The sequence below is a fragment of the Corvus moneduloides genome, chromosome 2 (assembly GCF_009650955.1).
Source record: "Corvus moneduloides isolate bCorMon1 chromosome 2, bCorMon1.pri, whole genome shotgun sequence".
Lineage (NCBI taxonomy): Eukaryota > Metazoa > Chordata > Aves > Passeriformes > Corvidae > Corvus > Corvus moneduloides.
The window spans coordinates 55,388,097-55,409,961 of record NC_045477.1 but is presented as its reverse complement, the minus strand read 5'-3'; the positions used below and the strand labels follow the sequence as shown (position 1 = coordinate 55,409,961).

Here is a 21,865-nt window from a genome sequence, read left to right as displayed (position 1 = left end):
CCATTTACACTGAAATTCAGTCTGGTTCCTTTGGTTTTCTTGCCTTTATGGCTGTGGACAGTGCTAACCTATGGAGAGAACAGAGTGCCAGTTCTCATGTGGGCTTATCCCACAACTTCACACATGACACAAATGTTTAATGTAGTTTGGTTTCTTAGCCTCAGTCCAGATTTAAAAATGTAACCTTTTTTCTTTTCCCCTTCAGGAGACTGATAGTCCTAGGTACTGAAGGATGGCTTTGAGAGCCAAGATATTCTGGAGACAGAACCAGCTTGATGATTTATTTTTCTTTATTGCAAATACAAAAATCTTTCTCCCATATCCGAGTAACTCTAAAATTACAGTTTCAGTCTTTCAGCTAGCACTTAGCTGTTTTGGAATAAACCTGTAAATATTAGGAAAGTTAAAATTTTTATATTTATATACTGTTTTATATTTAGTAGCTAATAACTTCTACAGACAGAGAAGCTTTTGGGTATGAAAACATTTATTTGGACAACACAGTTTGTTACGTGCTAGAAAAGATTTTAAAATGTGGCTGTGAATACCAAACTTGTAAACAAAGTTTTGTTGTATCTGACTTGATTCTCTTGATGTTTGTGCTGGCTTAGAAGAATCAGAAAGTGTTTCAGTCAGTCCTGTCCTGTTAGAAATACAGATGTTATTTAGCTGTAAAGTGTATAATACTTGAGATCATCATGATGTGGTAAGGGTAAGTTAAACTCTCTTCCATAAACCTTGTTCAAATCTGATCTGCAAAAAATTCCCCACATTAGGAAGATCCTCATAACTTTATAGAGCAGTGTGAAGGAGAAGGTAAACAAATGTCTTAATTCTGGATTTGTTTTCTTTTGTGTCTGTGTGAAAGAATATCTAGTATACTTCTAAACACAGTCGTTTGTTGTTTGGGTGTTGGGTTGTTTTGTTCTGGGGGGTTTTTTTTGGTTTTGGTGGTTTGGGTTTTTTTTACTTTGAACTGAATTTAAATTTTTAGAACCTAAACAATAAATTAAAAGTATTTAGTAGTGTTTTGAATGTGTAGGGTTTTTATCAAATAAAATCTCTTTTGCCTCTTTGGTCCACTTCATGTATGTAATTGATAGAAATGGCAAAATAATTTTGAGGTATTAGTTTTTGACTGGCTGTATTGTACGTGCTTATCTGGGGAGAAAGCTTTGCTCTTTAGCCTTCTAAATCTTATTTGAGACCTCCTTTTGCACATGTATAGTGGTGAGCAAAAGAAAAATGTGTCAAACTTGCTGTGAGATCTTTTGGAGTTAGCTTTTAGGGCTCTTTGTTTTATTTTATTATTTACTTAGCAGATGGGCTATTTTTTTCCCTCCATGGGGACAGAAATAGTTTCGACTTCTAATTGTATTTACAGTTTCTGCTGTGGAAAGATGTTGCCTTAAAACAGTGAAGATATTAATTCTTAGGGATTAGTCCCAATCTCTTTTTGTTTTCCTTCTCTGCAAGTCTTTCACTTCATCTAGGGTCCTTTTCAGGATGAATCCAATTTTGATATTAGTATTTTACAATTATGTCCATAGGTATATGTTTCCATCTTTCTTACTAACCACCTGACAGAGATCAGTTATTAATTGTGCAAGGCTATTTATAGTTTGTCACTTTTTTTTCCACTGAAAGTACCAGGGAAGCTTTTTTCCTTCATGTTGCAATGTAAATACACATTCGTGATGGTGCCACAAGTCTAATGCTGCCTTTCTTTTCTGTCAGGTAGCTGAAATTATTTTGAAACCTGTCAATCTCCTGGTACATCACTACTTCTGTTAGGAGGATGGACGTTCAAGTAGAGAAGCTTGTAGAAGTGCGTATCTTAAAGAATGAAGGGTTGGTTTTAATTGTTATTTCAGTGGAGTTAATGGGATTTTTGGCCTTAATGAGTGTGCAAACAAACATATCCAAAACAAGATTAGCTAACTCTGTGTTTTAAATTCCATTCTGCCCTCACTGTGCTCCGATGAAGAAATAGGTTAACTGTGTATTCATCTGGCACAAGCAAAATCTTAGGTTGCTTATGAAAGTATTCTGTATACCTAAAGACAAAGATTAGTAAGATACAAATCAGCTATATCTTGTATTGTTGCTGTTTTGCTTTTGAAAGACACTGCCGTGACCATATTGGCAGAGTGAAATACCTCTAAGGATCTTATTTTGACTTCTGCAGCGTCTGCTTCTTGCTGATAAAAATTACTTCTAGACCTTTATGGAGATAAGTGTTAACGTTTGGCCTTAAGTTTTTCCTTTCTTTGGAGCAGCCTGCTGCGTCAATGTGGCTGCAGCTCTGCCTTGCACAGCTCTCCCTTCCACCTTTTGTTGCTTGCATTCTTAGTCTTACAGGGGTTTTTTATGACTCCAGCCATTTTTATCTAATTCACTTTTTTCGTGTTAGAAATAAGCTGAAGACTTGGAAAAAACATTAAACTCCATTCCTGGTTCAGTCTGCAGAAACATCCTCTATTCTCTCTTGCAGATAGTGGAGAGTTTTACTGAATAAAAATAGGTAACATTGAGCATTCTCCTCTTTGAACATTTGTACTTCCATTGATTCTTTATATGCAAGGTCAAAATACTTTCCATCCTACTCACACTGATGTAGTAATAAATCCTATATGAGATCTTAAGATATAATAATTAAATAATAATTGTATCTGTTAATGGTAGTATGTCCAAGTCAGTGTTGCATGTCTCTGTAGGATGTGATTATGCTACTTGAGTTGCAATAAAATTATATTTAATTTTCAATTCTTTAGGGAGAGAAATATTACAGAATAGTTTTATATAAGAATTGTATTCTAAAAAATGTATTTGCCACATCTGACCACCTCTAATTGTGATTTAAGGTGAAGAATAGATTTTCAAAACCACTCAAGAGTGTGTCCCTTATTTAGTCCTTCAAGAAGGCAAAATATTGTAGTGCTTCCTCAGGATACTGTTAGTAATTGTTTATATATTAGTAATTTAAATGTGCTCCAAGTGTTAGTGGAAGCTGAGGCTAAGTGTCATGAAACGAGTCAGTTTTAGTAAAATTTTTTTGCAAACTGCCTGGTAAGAGTGATCTCAGGAACAGTTTTCAGTTCTGTATGGACCTATGTTATGCTCAGGACTACTACAGTATATTCATTATTGCAGGTGACTGTTCCAGCACCTGGGAATGTTCCTGAGTACTGCTCACTTTGCTAATATAGATGTTGCCTTAGGTATCACTGATGTGTTCAAGGCAATGGAGCAGTTCTCGCAGGATTGATCAGAAATATTGAGACCCTTCAGTTTGCAGACTGGGTACAAGGAGATGGGAATTGTCAAGACTTAAAAAATATTGAAGGAGGTGGATGAAATTTATTCAGAACTGTTTTTCAGCAAATCCCATAGCAGAGAAGCTAGGCAACATGTAACAAGTAGGAGATGGTTTTAAAATGTCTAAAAAGAAAATTTCAGGAACTTACTGCCATAGGAGGTTGTGGAGGCAGTTCAAATTGTAAGTGAACTCAAGGAGTTTAGGCAAATTTATGGACAATAAGAGAGGTGGACTGCAGAAAGTGGCCTGGCTCTCATACTCTCCTTAAGCAGCATCTCAATTGATACATTAGAGTCAAAGTGCTTGGCTAGATGGACTGCTGACCCAGACCATCAGGACATTTCCTATGTTCTTACTTGGCTTCAGCTACTGCCTGAGTTCAAACAGCCGTTTCAGGAAATACATACTGAGCTTTCTAATATATGGCATTATTAGTTTTGTTAGGAGGCTTTTTGTTAGGAGGTCTTTGCCAATCTGGGCAATTAAATTAAACTACTACAAAGCTTAGTATGTTGCTCATTTGGTTTGGATTTATTTTCTGAAATAGCCTATATAGAACAAATTAAGTACCATTGAAAAGTGTGAATTTTTGCTTTTGAACCTGGCAGTCTTTGACAACTGATGTTTCAGGTATTTCAAACTTCAGCCATTCAGTGGCCACTTTGTTTTGTTTATGCAAGAGCTGCTTTTAGCATAAGTCTGTGTCTGCACTCTTATATTGTCAACTTGTATGCTAATCTCTGGAAAGAGATTTTGTATTGTTTTTCATCAAGAACTGTATTGAGGTCATGTGGATCATCATTAAACAACTGTTTAAAGGAAACAATTTATAGTCACTGTGGAAATGACATAGAACTAGTTCACCTAATACTCCTATTTCTTAATGTCAATGCCTTATCATGTTTTGAGACAAAAATACATTGAGTCAAAATTCCGTTAGCATTCAGAAATTACACTTCTAGATTTTATTAGGTTCCATTATAGTTGGTTGTGCTTTAAAAGTGTTTGTATAATTCTAGAACTTGTACCTAGGTTTCAGTATCCTAAATTCACGTCATTTTGTTAAGATTGTGAAGTCCTCAATTAGTGTTTTGTTGACTTAGTAAGAGAAATAGCCTTTGAAAAGTGCCCATGTTAAAGGTGCCTCCCACTCAGACTGACACATCACAAATGAGGGGTTTTTTCAGTATCATACTTACCTTGGAGCAGGCAAAGGAAATCTGGATAGAATCCATGTCAGCCTTTGGGTAGCAGAACTTTAGGTGCTGTGAGTAAAGCAACAGAATTTGTCACAAAAAGATTGAGGCACAGGAAGAGAGGCTGAACCATCAGATTTTTCCAAAGCTTTTCTTTTGATTAAAATAGTTAATATGAACTAACTTCAAATTAGTTCAAGCCAATTTGAAGCTTTGCCCAGAAGAAGAAGGAGGTCAAGATCTAGAATATTCAGTGTGAAAGACTCAAAGACTCAGGCTGTGGTTTTCAGAAGTACTAATGTCAAGGTGCATGAAGTAACATGTTGGGTGATGGGGTGTGCAAGCCTGCACAAAGGCACCTCGAATAAGATGAAAGAGCTATAAATACTGAGCAACCCGCAGATATATTTTTCGTTGTTTTTTTTTTACCTAAAACATGATGCTGTGTAAAATCCATGTTACATTTTCCTTTAGAGAAATTTTCTTGCATCCTTGCTTATGTGCTGCAGACTTTCATTAGCTAAGGGGGAATTCCTGTGAGAGACTGTCAGTCTTTTGTACTCTCTTCTGACCAGAAAGGTACTGATCTCTCTCTGTACATAGCTTTAATTTTTCTTATTCCAAATCATATCTACTGAGGTGCAAAGTGTCAGAAATGCTCTTTTCAAAGCTGTGAACACGCCATGGGATTCAACTGTGATAAGGTTGGTCCAGAAACCACTGTTGGTCATACACTGCCCCAACACAAAGACTGTTGAAACCAGCAGTTCTTGAAACTTCTGAAATTTCTTCAGCCCTGATTCAGAATCCCTTTTGGCACACTTGGCGACATACACAGCCTACCTTGTAATAGCTGTAAAATACAAATGTGAATGCATAACATAAAAGCAAGGCTGAAAGTGGGAGTCAGTGAAATACAGTCAGGCATCAGGTTGGCTAATTGTCCATTGTCAAAAGACACTCTATTTCCTGTTTCTGGGAACTGAGATCTAATTAAACTGCATTAAGTTGGTGAGTCTCCCTGCCCTTTGGATTGGCACTCAGATGTCATCAGAGATGTGAAAATCTGATGGCATCCTGAGTGTCAGAATGGTGCTGGACGCCATCAGTTGGCCTGTTGCTGCTGCTGAACAGTTCCCGTCTCACTGTGTTGCACCATGGCTGCCATGCTGAGCCTTTACTTTCTCAGAGCAGTTGTGAAGTGAGCAACAAAGGTGCTCACACCAGGACAAGCTGCTGTAACACAAAACCAGGAGGCACAGGGCCCACATGCTGCAGCTGGGCAGGTGCATGTATTCCCATGCTCAAATCCTCTCTGCCAGCTGGAGCCTCAGGTTTGGGTGGCCTGCAGCAAGAGGTCTGGGGGAGGAAAGCCAGCAGGTTCCCAAGACAACATCATTACCCGGATTACCAACCTCAGGCACTCACACAGAATAAATAGGAACAACTGGGAATACCAGTCAATTTACATTCCCTGTCACTTAAAAGCAGGAATCAAGGGCCAGCCAGCACCCAAAAGCTTTTCTGCTTTTCACAATTTGTGTGATGGAGACCAAGAATATTGAGCTGAAAATGGTACAGATTGCCATGTCAGCTGTAGCCAGAATGGCTCCTCCCAGGAGTTTGGGCATCTAAATCAGCCGAAAGAGATGGGCAAATGTAGCTATCCAGCCCACACATAACAGATGGAGAGACATTCTCATGTTACCATGAAGCTTTTAGGTACTTTTATTCCAGTCTAAATTTCGAGCTAAAACTTTCAATTGTAACAGAGGAAAGAGTACATCAATGAAATATGTCTTCAAAAAGTTATGGCTGCTTGGGGAGTCTGGAAAAGAAATTGTAAGAACTCATCTATTCTTATTTCTCTCCTTCATCACATTCTGAAGGTGATGATAGCCAGTTGTTAAAATGCGACCTTCAAACACTTCAAAATAAACTCTGGCAATACAATATTTTCTGAAGACCTTTAAGTCTTCTTTGAAGTTCATTAATAAAATAATCTTGTTTAGATAATATTATGAATGCTAACTCTTAGTGAATTTTACTTTGAGCCACACCTCAGAAGATCTGGAAAATTTATTAGCTTGATAAAATGCAAATAGTGATACAGTTCATTGTTTTTTCTCAAACAGCCTAAAGCTTCTAGAAAAACCACATGAAACAAGATATAGTATTTTTAAAGTGCTTGCTCAAACCTGAGCCACTCAGTGTTGAATCACACAGCCCGAGCTTGAAAATGCAAATGCCTATCGTATCTCATCAGTATGTTAGTGTAGAACTTGCTGTCTTTTCATTAATTTGTGAAACTGCTCCACCAGAAAGGGAGGAATTCATATGATTTCTGCCGTTTCCTTATCCTTTCCTTTCTCTCTGGTATTGCTAGAATGAGGAACAATGAAGTTTCCTGTTCTGGGGCTTTTGGTTGGTTGGTTGTGTTTTTGTAAACATGAAAGATTTTATTTTCTTTTAGCAATTTAACAAAGTAAGTTTTTGGCCATAATGCTGAAAAGTTGTGTTCATAAAGATTTCTTGCCCTCTGATTTTTAGAGGGAGGAGGACATAGGCTCTACGTAGATGTGTGCAAGCAAGACTGAAAAAAGTTGTGTCCAGAAAGGAAATTATAAAATACACCTGCTCTTTTTTGGGGTTTTTTTTCTCCTTTGTTCTTAATTTTAGCCAGGTTTTTCATGTTTACAAACTTTTTTTCCTCACAGAAGGGCAGGTTTCTAATAAGAACACAGAAATCTAAAATGGTAACAGGCTTCTGCTTTGGTACAGACTTTGTTTATTTTGGCTGATGTGTGCTTTGCTATCATTTCTGCCTCGCTTGGGTTTACAGAATTAGGATAACCAGCTTTCCACAAATAAAATTATACATACTGTTTCGCGCTGGGCATCTGGTGCACTTACTTTGTCATGACTTGAATAATTTTTTATCATTAATGAATAATAACAAATATGCTTGGGTCATGTAAAGAGGGACATGACACAATATTTCCCGTATGTTGAAAACTGTTTGTCAAGTGGTTGATGTCAAACACTGGGAATTCTAGGCTTCCTTCTGAAAGTTTACGTAATGGTTTGATTAATGTTGAAGTTAATGCAATTTGTTGAAATAATTTAAGCTGTACAAATAGCTTTTTAATTATACCAAGCAGTTGAGAAAATAAAATTTGTATAGGTACTGTTTTAGTTAGTTGTTATTCTCTCCTTAATTCTTTGAAAAATGTTTGTTTAAAAATATCTGTGCTTGTTCTTGCTCTTATCCCTTTCTCTGTGGGATGAAGACAGCAAAAAGTGTGAAGTGAAAAATAATGTATTTACTAACCAGAAAAAAAAATTGGCTTTTCCCAGTAAAACTTTTTTTTTTTTTTTTTTTTTTTGCACATACCAGACTTCTGTAACATATTCCTGTGTAATGGTTGTAAACACTCTTTTATTTTTAAGGTTATTCTTGTGCAAGTTAATCCAGGCGAAGCATTTACAATAAGAAGAGAAGATGGGCAGTTTCAGTGCATTACAGGTAAAGTTGATACATTTATTTTAATATTTTCTGAGTCTGAATCAGGATTAACAAAAGGCAATTTGTGATGAAAGTAAAAGAATGACAGAACTTATTTTAAATACAAGAGCTGTTTTAAAGACCTAAAAGATTATGTGCTAAGGATCATTGGGATTTAGATTTCGCTACCATAAACAAGTACCTTTTCTTACATTGTATTAGATGAAATTAAATTTCTTGGGGAGGAGAAGGGGGGGAACATTTTCAGATTGCATGGGAAACACAGAAAGGCTGTTGTAGCAACTTTTGACTAACCTCATTTATTTCACAGACCTCAGATTAAAAGCTACAACTGTTAATATGGCTTGAGTTTAGTTTTTTTAATTATCTTCTGTCGTGGACATTGTTTCCCTGTTGGTTATCCCACCTGGTTTCTCATTATCTCTTGGGGCCAAATTGCATTATTTCTGAGTTCTAGCAAGAGCAGCTTCAAAATACAAATGCTTCCTCTAAGCATAGCATCCCCTTACGCAATGGTCAGTTTGAACATTGTTTTCCATTCCAAATGACCATAGCTACCAGTTAAGCATATCTAGAAGATACTGCAAGAAATGAGCAATTAACTGTTGCTGCTGCTTAGAATACCATTTTACTGTGCTCTAAGAGAGTATCCACAGATTTAGCTACGGGGTCACATTTTTGCTTGTCATCATCTGGGCCAGTTAATCCTACCTTCTTTTTTTTTTCCTGGGTGTTGGCCCAGCTCCAACAGATACTGTTCTGGGAATTTGAAGCGAGTATTTTCCAGCTCCTTTCCCTCTTCTCTCCAGTCTGAGAAGAGCTGAAAGATGTGGTTTCCAGTGTCATGGGCAGGTCCTTTGTCTGCAAAACAACTGATTCAAAGGAGGGCTTAGATGGTAATTAAGTTTCTATTGACAGTTCTTAAAGTTTACATGTCTGTTAGCACCGTGTTTCATAACTTTATGCTGATTGCGTGGTGTTCTTGCATCCTTTGAGCCACAAATGGATCAGTGTTGCAGCTCACCATCCTATACAATTTATTTGAAACATGATATGTAATAATTACTTGACAGTACCTGAGGGGAACATAATGATTTTTGTCTTGCAATTCAGGAACAGATAAGATATATTTTGCTTCTGTTGCACAAAATACTGAGGGGAGAGGCATGCGTTGCATGTTTGGTTCGAGTTTTTGATTTACCAAGTGGTCTTACTGGTGGAGAATGAATTGGCACTTTCCTTTCATGACTGTCTTGAGAGCAGGAAGTGTTTAATGAACTGCAAAAATATTAAGATCATCTCTTTATAGATATGGTTCTAACCTTCCATGGTACAGCTTTTATCCTTGCCTGGTCCTGCTTGCTTTTGGAGTAGGCAGCTCGCTATTGTGATTTGATTCAGCTGTGGATTTCTTCATCCTTTAAATATGAAAGCAAGCATGAGCAAGTTATTAGACAATTGTTTCTGGGATTCACTAAGTGTAAGCTGAGGTACAGTCTTTACAACTTCCCTGAAAAATGGCACTAGCAATCTGGAAACTACAGCCCCAATCAGTTCCATAGCTTTTGCAAACCTCCTGTCATATAGACATTCCTCTTATCCTTATCCTTCCCCCTTCCTGGAGATGAAATTGTGGATTACAGTTGGTAGTAAAATAGAGGGCATAAAGATTTTTTCATATCTGTGCATTCACTAATCTTAGTACAGAACTTGAGTTGCACACGATCTTTCGAATGTTGCTTTTCTGGTCTGTTCTTGCCACTTCTGAGACATTTCTGTGCTTTTGAGTGCTGTGCCAATGGATCTGCCTAAAAGAAGAAATTCCCTTAGTAATTGAAGCTGTTCCTTTTTCATGGTATGTATTGCAACTCATGAGGAGTGTCTACTGTTTGGTTTTCTGTGTAGAGATTTGTATAAAATAAACAATTTGGGGTGGTGTAAACTGTAGAGAGTAATTTGGCATTGGTCCTTTTTGTTCTGCCACAACTTCTCAAACATAGTTTGCCCTTGACTTGTCTACAAAATGACCAGTCTGCAAAATGGGTTACAGCTGCAGGAGTCTGTTGCATTGTCTTGAAAGTAAGAAAGCAAGCAAGCTCACATCAGTTCCTTGGTTTTGTCTTCACTGTATGCACTCAGTTGTTAGGTAAAATCATAGTTAAAGATGTGGAAATATATAATGAGAATGGTTTGAATAAATGTACAGAGATGTTTATTTTTAGAAAGGCATGAAGAAGGACAAGATGGCTGAAATTTAGTGGAAATGCAATCAGTGGGAAGTGAATTTAGTCATTATAATGTTTCTTAATAATTTTTTTTTCAATCTTAGTTTCTCCTGTAAATATTTACCCATTTTTGTACTCTTTTCTGACTTAAAAGTCTCTGCAAAGAACACACATGCAGTTTTTCCAGTGATATATAAAAAATTGAAATTATGTAAATATAGTACTAACATGAAAGAGTGGAAGTTGAGAAGTAGCAAACTGCTTATGGATCCCAGATAGCAGTGCAGATAGCCAGATACATTAGTTTGAATGATTTGGTAAGTCATGCTTCCTTGGAAAATTCTAAATCTCTCTTGTGCTTTATTGCTGGTCAATTCACCTTGAGATTGTGCTGTCTGCTGAAGTCAATGGGGATTGTTAATAAATCTAACCGTAATGTTAACTGTGTTTTCTTGCATCAAATATTTGCCTGTTGGAAACATTGAGGTGCTCTGTCAATCTCTGTACTGCTCGTCACCCGTTCTGTTTTTAAAGAGAACTCTCCTTACTTTGGCAACGCTGTACATAGGGTAAGATTTGTCAACCTGAAAATGATGAGAGTTAGTGTGTCTCCAGGAGAAAGGAGAGGTGTGAATAAAGAGACTGTTTAGAGCTGTCCTTGAGTCAATGAAGTAGTGAAAACTTAAAGCACTCATTAACGGAGAAGCACACGATGCATTTTCTGCGAATTACGCTTCTGAAGAAAATGCTGCTTTTACATGCAGTTCTTTGTACTGACTTACCATGTGTTTGCTCTCACTGGTGATCTGTAAAGCTTTGACTGGTTTTGTACTTCATTAAGTGAGAAGCAGCTTTTTAATGTGGGCCTCTTCCATGGTAATTAATACTGAGGGATAATTCCTGGTTTGAAGTCTCCTAAGGATGGCAAAAGAGCAGTGTTGGTTGAGGGACCCTTTATCCTTGGTGAATTCCATTCCTTTATTTTGGTGGCCTTTTAATGAATTAAAATAACATGTATTTCATTCTTTATTTCTGTAGAATAGGAAGCATGGTTACTTTACATTTCTGTAGTTAGTAGTCTTGGATCATAGTTGGATTTCTGTTGTCTGTATTTTGACCTAAATACAGCTTTGAATGAGCACTTCTGTGTGCCAATGGCCATATTTTTTGGATACTGTAAAATATTTTCTTTGCCTACCTAGTGATTGTCTGATAGTGACAAGTCATGCTCCCCCTTGACGCAGCTTCGATTTAAACCATTTGTCAATCTCTAACTTTACAAAAACACCATGCTTTTCTTGCTAGATAGATAGGAACTATCTGTCTGTGTATCCATGTGTTAGACCAAAATGTTTATTTTCAAAAGAGGTCTTTTAAATCTATGAAAGTTTTTGCATATACTAGCAATACACAGATTTCTGTGGAAACTTTCCTTAAGCCAAAATTTTCTTCTGTTAATACAAAATAATCAGCTACATTACAGTGATTCAGAGAACCAGGTTTGAAATGTATGAATGGGTTCTCTTTGCAGAAGTGAATTACTGCAGATCACTCATTCATGAATTCTTCCTATTGCAGAATAAATGAATGAAGATGACTCATCTTGAGGACATTTTGTAACAGTCCCAAGTTACAGCTAAAGGCTATTAAATGTTACTTGACACAATAAGAGAGACCATGTTCTATATGTCTCTGCAAAGGAAAATTGCCATTTTCATAATAGAATAAGAAGACTTATGTAAATTAGAATGAGTCATAAATGCTTCATGCTTTGAAATTAAATCAGTATTAAGGTTAGGCTCTGGGATAAAAGTTAAGCAAGCTTAACCTAATTTTTTCTCTTTGAAATAAGAAATAAAATACTTCTGAAAAGTGTTTTCAAGGAAGTGGAAGAGAAAAGAAGAGACTGCAGTGGTGAAACACAAACTTTAGTTCATTCTAAGGTCAGCTTGAGCTTTGCAAAACCAAACCTGCCCATTACCCAGAATATTTTGTGAATAAAACTGTTACAGAATCACAGAATGGTTTGGGGTGGGGAGGGACCTTCAAAGGTCATCTCTTTCCAACCCCTCTGCCATGGGCAGGGACACCTCCCACTAGATCAGGTTGCTCAGAGCCCCATCCAGCCTGGCCTGGAGCACTTCCAGGGATGGGGCATCCCCAGCTTCTTTGAACAACCTGTGACAGTGCCTCACCACCCTCATGTAAATTTATTTCTTATATCCAATCTAAACCTACTCTGTTTCAATTTAAAATGTTGCCTCTTGGCCTGTAACAGTAGGCCCTGGTAAAAAGTCTTTCTCCATCTATTTTATATACCTCTTTGTATAATCAGAGGCTGCACTAAGGTATCCCAAACACTTTCTCTTCTTTAGACTGAACAACCCCAACTCTCTCAGCCTGTCTTCACAGGAGAAATGCTCCATTTCTGACCCTTTTTTGGCCCTCCTCTGGACCTTCTTCATGTCCATGTCTGTTTTGTGCTGAGGGACCCAGGACTCCAGGTGGGAGGCAGAATCACCTCCCTCACCCTGCTGGACATGCTGCTTTTGATGCAACCCAAGATACAGTTGGCTGTCTGGGCTGCAAGTACACCTTGCCAGCTTGTATCTAGTTTTTCATCCACCACTATCCCCAAGTTTTCTGCAGGGCAGCTTTTAATCTGTTTTCTAGTCTTTTCTGCTGTCAGGCTTTGCATAGTTTTGGTTGTTTACAGATACTGTTAGAGCAGCCAAACTGAGCATCTCAAAATCTGGAAGTAACTGCTATTTAAGTACATTTGAAGTAAAAAAACCCTAGAGTTATCTTGTTCAAATATCGTCTTGTGCTTTGGTGTTGAGTCTTATTTTAAAACAATTTATTAATGTTGGAATGGGTTAAAGACCCATCAGAAATTCTGTACAAGTTGCCACAGACCCTGAGAAGGGACATTGTTAGTTGTTAATGGTCATTGGGAGTTGCTTCTCTTGCAAGACCACCATAGCTTATTATCAAATCCTAAACCATTGTGTTAAGTGGAGGAAGTGTGCGCTGTCATTCTATGGTGCTTTTAGAATGTACAAGGATACCTGTCAATGCAGTAGTGATCGCATTTATAGACTTAAAGGGTGACATCACCTCTAGAAATACCATATTTTGTTTGTTAAATTACTTGGTATCCACATTAGCACTGGGCAAAGTTTAGGAATAAAAGAGTGTTTATTTAAATACACAGCTCTAGTAATGGAACAAAGTAGCAAAGGCAATAAAACACTATTAACAAGAGTTCTCTCCTAGAGCATATCCAGTCTTCTAGGTAGCTTAGTAGCCTGAGTAATGGAGCCCTTACAAGTAAACCCAGATGTGTATTACAAAGGTCTAGTGCTTTGGTTTTCCTGCTTCTGTTAAGAACAGCTTGCTGAAGCCAGCCAGAGAAGCTCCTCTGGGTGATCTTTTTCTTTCTGTAGCCTGAGAAGAAACTAATTCTTCATCCTTGTTTCCATTTTCCTGTTTCTCATTCCTAAATACTGAAATGCTGCATGATGACATGTGTAAGTTTATTAGCTTTCCTTTTCATCTTCAATGATTCTTCACAGTATACTTCTGAAAACACAGAAATAAAGTTTTATATATCAGTTCATTAAAAAAAAATTCTAAAAAACCCCTCAAAACAACCCCGCCCTAAATGGTAAATGTTTTCAGTTGTCATCTCCATTCCTTCTGTGTAGAAGACTAAACATATTATGTGCGTCTGAAACTGGATATAGATACTTAGATTAACATCCTTTTCTACATATTAATTTTAAGATCTCCTTAGGAAGTATTTAGAGGGCCTTCATAAAAGGCACTGAGGGAAGCTAAGACAAATCAACTGAAAGTATGGGGTCAGAGCAAGCTACAATGATTTGCAGCTCACTAACTCTTGGTTAAGGATGTCCAGGTAGAGGGTCAGAGCTGAGTCTATAGGAGTAGCTTAACTCTTAAGCACCTCTGTTTGGGAATGGCCTTCAATATACACAATTTTTTTTTTTTTAATTAAAGGGTTTTTTATTTCTAGGTGTCTTCACTCAAACTGAAAATAATATTAGTATTGGCCAGCTATGTGGGAGTATGACTGCAGAGGAGACAAAATTCCATTTTGTATTGAAACAAGATGATGAGGGAAAGCGGTCACAAAGCGTGGTTGTAGCAGCTTGATTTGGAGGAGTTTCATTCCAAAATAATTTTTAGTAGGAGCTGCTCTTTTTATAGCTTAGATTGATAAACAGGTTGCATGAATGCCCTTGCAAGTATTGTTGAAGACTTAATCCTTCTACCTTTTACCGGTAGGTTATCCTAAACATTGGATTGAGATATGGCAAGTACCCTTCCAGTAAGGTAAAGAAATAATGATTTAAGCCCTCATTGCAGTGCATGTAGAATGCTCATGTGTTGGCTTTGACACATAGCACAAGTCCAGTTTGTAAGTCAAGTACTATTGGCAGGTAAAACTTGCCTGTAAGCCCTGCTGCTGCAGCTCTTCTAGTACAACTGCTGAATTAAAGCTGGATTCAGACACATCTCCTTGATTCTGTAGTCCCTTTTGCAGTAGGGCAGAGGCAGTCTTCACTCTTGTCATGACCCTCTTTCAAATTTCTTGTGCTAACTCAATAAAAATTGCAAAGTAGTGCAAAACAAGGTCATTTTCCTGACAAGAATAAAACATAGCAATCCAGAATTCTGTTCTTTAGATTGGCCTCTCTCTGCTCTGAGAGTAACCATGAGAATTAACCTCCTAACGGAGCTCCCTCCGCCTTCTCTGGGAACTGTCTGACCTTGTCCTCCATTAATTCTGATGACTGACCAGGTCTTTGTGGTCCCAGTCTTATCAAGCCATTAAAGAAGCAGTCACAGATGACACAAGAAGCTGTTATTGGAAAAACTTACTTTATCATGCTGCTTTTCTGCCAGAGCAGCTTGTGTTACTGTTGTGCCTACTTTGTTAGTGTTACAAGTACTAGACTTCTAAAACATTATATTCCCAGAACAAATTGAATTTGGTAAAAGTTTGATTAAAAAGCAAGAAGCTAGATTTGTTTTATTCTCTTCTGCAGTAGCAAATTAAAGAAAAAAAAAGGAATGCATTAATTCATATTTCTCATGATGTGGATTGTAGTGTGTCTTAGGAAAAATGTCATTTTGTGCCATTGATTTCTGTTTAACATGTGTTAAATAGAGTCAATATCTTTATATGAACAAAACATGTCTGTAACATTTTTTGCCTTGGTTATTTTCTCATTTTTCTAATAGATACTTTTTTAACTCTTGTTCTATCTTATTTCATGCATTCTGAGATGTGATTTCATAAGGTACTATATTCTCTGTAAGATGTTCAGTCAGGTTCTCCTTTTCCTGTTTGATTTTCCTGTATATTCAGATCAGTTAATCTTCCCTTGTACCTTCTTTAATCTTCTCCTTTAGTCCCTCTTTTCACCACATTGCAATCTCCACACTGCAGACTGAGCCTGACTGTAGGAAGGTTCTGGAGACATTTGTTTGAAATATCAGTGCTTCAGCTGCATACTGAAGACATCTAATTTTAGGTGTCTAAATGTGTGTTTCTATATGTGGCCTTGGATTTAAGCTCCCATTGAAATTAGTGAAGATTTAGTCACTAGCTATAGTACACTCAGTGCTTTTCAGCTGACATCAGTTTGCACTCAGTAGCTCTCCAGGCTCCACTGTCTGTACCAACTAGGTCTCCACTTGCTATAATGGGAGTGTAAAGTCCTAACTTGCATGCAGACATACAAATTTAGATACCTAAATGAGATGGCTCCATTTTGGAACTAAAGCCTGACTATTGTAAGCTGAAATAAATAAGGCTACATCCTGAAAGTGCCTCATTTAGGTGTGCTGACTCAGAGTTGTACCCTCAGTGAATGTCTTTGTCCTCAAGCACCTGAACTCTTTGAGCTCATCCATGTCCATGAGCATCTAACATCACATTTTACAAGGATGGTACTGGTTCTTGGAGGTGCATGTTAGGAATTAAGTTACAGCCCTAAACTGCAGCTAGAGAATGCCCCTAAAACTTAGTTTCCATTACTCTAGTCAGACATGTCTAGCCCCCAAAACTGTGAAGTATTAACTCAAGCTACTGAGATTCAGGTGCTATTACTGCCCGAGTCTGAAACCAGTTGCATGAGCCTTGTATGAAGCATGCTAAGCTTGACAGGTTTGTGTCTGGCAGTATTACAATATTCCCACGGCATTGCAATCACTTAATCTGATTTCTTCTCTGACTATGCTGTTGATGGGAAAGAAATAGTCCTATATTACCTGCTTTATGGGGGGAAGAGAAGGGAAAATAATTGGTAGGATCTCTTCTTGGTTTCTAGTGTAAGAAGAAAGTTTGTGTAATGTAACCAGTAAGCAGTTTGAATTAAATAAAAAAATTAGAGCTGTGGGCATTTTACTTAGTATTTTGACTTAGTGTACAAACATTTTGCATAACTTAAACTGATAGCATTTTCTTTATCTTAATTGGATGCAATCTGATTAACTGAAATAATAAAGATTCATGAAGATTGCTAACATTAAAGAGTGGAAGAAGTTCCTTAATTTCATTATCTGATTATTTAAAAACAAATGGTGCTTTTATTTTGTAGAAACTCAAACAATGTTTTTAAATGGACTTTGTACTGGGTTTCATGAGAATGGAAAGGCTAGAACTTTGTGCTTAAAGGACTTTTTCTGGATCCTCTTTCACAATTATGTACAGTACGAACAGGCTGGTGTGTCATCTGTTGGAAAAAGCTGCATGGTGTTAGATGAGACCTCAGGAGAGTTCCTTACAGTTCTACCCTGTGCAATTCAAGTTGTATTGCTGCATTCTTGATGTATAGTTGTAGCTGTCAAACTATTCAGACATCTATCACAGAATTACTGTTAATAAGAAATAGCTTTGAATTAATTTTGGTTTACTCTTGTCCTATTTGTACTTCAAAAAGTAGTCATGGCTGCCTTATCTTGTGCCACTGCCACTGTCAGGCCCATGGTAGTTGCGAAGGATTGCAGACACACTGGGAAGGAAAACAGTCTTCATGGTTGTGGAGCAGCTCTTGTGGCCATTGTTTTTCCAGAATTCCTCAAAACAGAGCCAGTTCGTCATGCATGCCCAGGCTGTCACAACCATGCCAGCAAGCTTACAGGGCCTGATACTGCTCTGCCTCTGTGCCTTCTCTGATGCCAAATGTTGTTGAGTACCCAGGAGGTTAGTCTCCCTTTCCTTCATTTTCATCTGTGCAAGGCTAATGTGCTGTCCGTTCTTGCAAGAATGTAATATCTAACTAAATGCTGCAACTTTGAATCCAGGAATTTTTAATTCTGTGCTTAGTTTTGCTTTTTTTTGTAGTAGTAGTAATAGATGAATCAGCAGCACATGGCTTGATAGATGTGGCTGTGCATGTGTTATTAATAGTAAATTAATAGCTGTCTTTTTTTTGACTGTCTGTGAAATGACTGAGATTTTATCAGCTTGCATGACTTACATGATCATGTCACTCTTCAACTTTATTTAAAATCATGGTAATATAACTTCCCCTTCTTCCTTTTGCAGACATGCAGCAATCTATTTTACATCTAAAGCAGTTTATTATCCAAATGAGGGAAAGGAAGAGACAGAAGATAACAAGATCATTACATATAGGCTAGCTGTGCACAAATATAAACAGCTCCTGTGTAATGTGAGTTAAAGACCAGTTACAAGCATGTAAGTTCAGCCACTTAAAGCCATTAAGAAACAGTGTAATCATAAGGAGTTTCAAAGTTGGAAGGGCCAAATTCACTGGAAGTGGTTACAGGTATCCACACTGCTGTTCTTGTTTCCTTAGGCCAAAGAGAAGCTCTTTCTCACACTGCAAAGGGCTTTCCAGTTGTCTGAGAAAACTCAATTGTCTAGAGCAGGTGCTCTAGGACACCATCCAAAGAGCCTCAGATTTTTTCAAGTGACTGTATAGCATCTAGCAATTTGTAGATGGGTCTCAGGTTAATGGTACTGGAGCTACTGGAGAAGCTGATGACACCTTCCTTTCCTTTTGATTAATCAGCTATTCAGTGAGGGTGTGGTTTATCTCCTTTGCTTGTTCTCGATTTGTTTTTCCAGTGACCCATTCCTCAAAAGTTTCAGTTATCCTTTTGCTTTGATGCTCTATATATGGACCATTTTCATAAATACTGTGTATAATGTGTTTCCCTTGGATGATCTTCACAGTTCAAAGATTGAATGGATGTGCCTTTCAAGGCAGCTGAAGAAGGAGCTCCAGTAAGGGCTATAAATGCCAAACTAGTAGTATATATTATTGCTCATTAATAATTCTTGAAAGGAGTTAATATGAAATTGTGGTTTCAATAAAATGTGAGTAAATTACTATGAAAAGGAGAGTGGGTATTCCTCATGATGACCTCTTCCTAATGAAGTCTGGCAATAGTCCTAGGAAAATCTTATGAAATATGGGGAGATCATTTAACGTAGATGGACTGTGCTAAACGAAGACCACAAAGGACTGTAGGCTGAGACAAAAGCCCCAAAGCAGGGAAAGCTCTACTCATAAAACATAGCTTTAGCAAGCTGGTTCCCAAAACAAACCAAAGAATCAAAGCTAAGACAATCAAATTCCTGGGAAGAGGCAGGCAAAGAAGTGTTAGGTCCAGGAGCTGTAAGTTGATGATACTGCAGCCTTCTCTTCTAAGAAAGAAGAATGAGTCAGAATGGAAGTTGAAGATGACAGATAGAAGGAGAAAAATGTGTCTACAGAGAGTGGTCGGCCTTTCTCTTCTCTGTTTTTCCAACAAGTTGTCTTTAAGGTAGTCTCTTGAAAGATAGCATTTAAGTGAAGTGCTACTATGTTGCATCCTCAGCTGCTTTAGACTTGAGAAGTTTGTATTTTGAAAGGCGCCACTCAGTGGTCAGAGTTAACTCTTTTGGTTTATGCAGCCAAGAGACATCTCAGTAAAGCTCTTAAGCAGCAGCTAGGTTTGGAAAATTATATGAAACATACTTAAGTTTGCATTTATTCTTGTTGTTATGCTTTCCATATACTTTGTATTTTGCTTCTTGTTTTGTGATCAGGTAGATTTTGGATCAGATTCTGTTAAATGTACCAAAAAAAAAAGGTACATTGACTCTTACCTTGATTTAAAATCCAGTTAAATCTGAAATCTTATCTGACCTTTTACTCTGATTTTTCAAATGATAGCACATACAAATAAAGCTACCTTGCAGGCAGATCCTTGGGGTGCCTAAAGCCCAAGGTGAGTTTGGGAATTTGAGAAGCTAAACTGTGTTTTTTCTGAAAGAGAATTTTTTTGTGAATTGGGGTAAAAAGCAGATTGACTATCTCCCATTAGAGTGTGACACTGCTGGCAGTGCAGTTTTGGGGAGCATCTGGTGACTATGCAATGCATTAATGAATGAAAATATTTAATACATTCCAAGGGCAGTCTAAACAACTGGAACCAGTTAAAGTTCTTCCAACATGAATGAGTTTTAAAAGTCACCTGCTAAGAGAGCTGAAAAATAAGAGTGAATATCAATAAATATTGATCAGAAGTGCAGAGGACTGGCGAGTGTGAGTCTAACTTCCATTCATTTCCTTGATTTGTAATACAGATGGATACAAGAGGACTGTCAAGCATGAAGTTTTTGAGATTGATTATTGATGGTTTGATCACTTTTTCACTTCTGGCCCATATGTGTTAGAACAGTGCATTTCTACACAGGTTGTAAATATTACATGATATCTATGTAGCATTTTCAATAAAACATTTGTAAAAGCTATAGTTTTATGCTTACTACACCCTTCTAATACTCATGCAAAGGAAAATTGCATGAACAGGAGGAAAATGTACCTTGGAAATACCAATCTTTTCTTTTAATTGCAGCTATATATACACATCAAAGTTTCCTTGCATCACTTTCCAGCAAAGATATGACACATAGTAGATTATTAATATGCCCACACAGCTTTTTCTGTTCAACCTCTGCCAGGTCTTTCAAATGCCATACAGAGCACAAATTTCTTCACAATAGCTTTCCAATTGTACATTATGTTTATAGAATTTCAGTGTGTAGTCATTTTTTTTAGTTACTGTGCCTTGTTCTCTCAACTGAAAAACAGATCCATTATTTTTGAAGGGAAAGAATCTAGTCTCATGTTGGTGACAGTAGTTAAATAGAAGGGTAGTGCCTTTGGAGTTCTTTTCAGAAGCACGTAAATGTATGTTGCTGCATCATCTTCTTGTATGGTGCTACTGTGCTGCTGGGTCTGGGCAAGTAGTACAGTAGACATTTCTGTGCAGCTTCAGAGAGCTGGAAAGAAAGTCTGAAGTGCCTGGGAACATTGCACAGAGAAAAAGAGGCTTAATGTTGGGTAAGGTTACATCTATTTAGGATATAGTTTTGGTGCATATGAAGGCCAGTGGGAAGCAGATAGGAGTAGAAAATGCAGGTGTAAAGAATTGCAGCTGTGCAGTGGAGTCTTGAGGCCAGGTACCTGCATGTTGCTTGTCTCCTTGAAAGCATAGCACAGAACATTTTTGATCACTGTTTCCAAAGAACTTCAGCAGAGTCAATATAACCTTTTTTTTTTTTAAATGTTCTAAATTGAGCATGAAATAGGAAAGGATTGAATGCTAAAGCATGATGGCACAGCTAGCTTAGGATGTAAATATATTCCTCCTTAATCACTCAGTAATCAATGCACTCGGGTATCTTTCAGCTAATGAGACATGCTAGAAATACTTGGTATTTCAGCAAAGTTGATCATCCAGACAACTCTAATGGCATAGGAAATCCATATTCCAGAAGTGGTGAAAGATCGACAGGAACATGCATTAGTTGTCTAAAGCAGTGTTGTTTGAATGGTACCATTGAACTGGGTGAAATGCAGTTATATACAATGCAAGGTTGTGCATAAGATTAATAAATTGTAGATGGGGATCTCCTCACTTGAAACTTGATGAGGAGGAGGAAGAAGCAGGCAAGCTGTTTGACTCACAAGATAATATTTATCTCCAGTATAATGTTATCTGTCAAGCTTACTGTGATCATAAAATGCATCAGGACAGTTGTTGTTAGTATAGCTTGGGATGTTTAGTAGCATTTTACAGGATTCTGCTGAGATTTCAACTGTAATTTGATAACCCATGTTTACAAAAGATGAAATTAGGCTGATTCCAGGTGTTGTGAAAAAGAACTGCTAGGATATTCAGGAGAAAATATAAAAACAAAGTAGAAGAGCTTGATTTGCTTGGCTGAAAATGACTTTCGGTAGAAAAAACCAGGGATTTAAAAAAAAAAAAAAATTAATGCCAGAGCTAGTCTAGAGCCCAGTTGGCTATCAAAAGGCTATGAAATACTTTTATACAATTATGAGAAAACTTCTGGCTACATAGGAGAGTGGTGCCCTAGAACAGCAGTCCAGTGGGGAGACATATGGGTAAAAGAACTGCTTCGGAACTGGTCTTCATGCTTCTACATAGAATCCGTTTATGGTGGATCTTCATGTATGATAATGGGGAGAAGAATGAAATTGCAGTTGCAGGTAAATAGACTTGATTCATGAGGTATTTTTCAGGC

General features: G+C 37.4%; 1 protein-coding gene across 5 annotated transcripts in view; it reads left to right on the top strand.

Annotated features, from left to right (window-relative positions):
• The window catches only part of FNDC3A (fibronectin type III domain containing 3A), a 112,634-nt gene that overhangs the window by 30,061 nt on the left and 60,708 nt on the right, over window positions 1-21,865 (top strand). For 4 of the 5 annotated variants that reach the window (XM_032099740.1, XM_032099739.1, XM_032099741.1 and 1 more), the window contains one exon: window positions 7,966-8,041. In XM_032099740.1, coding sequence (XP_031955631.1) covers window positions 7,966-8,041 — 76 coding nt within the window. Of the gene's footprint in view, window positions 1-1,737; window positions 1,829-7,965; window positions 8,042-21,865 lie in introns of all 5 variants that reach the window. The other variant, XM_032099742.1, reaches the window with a different exon arrangement.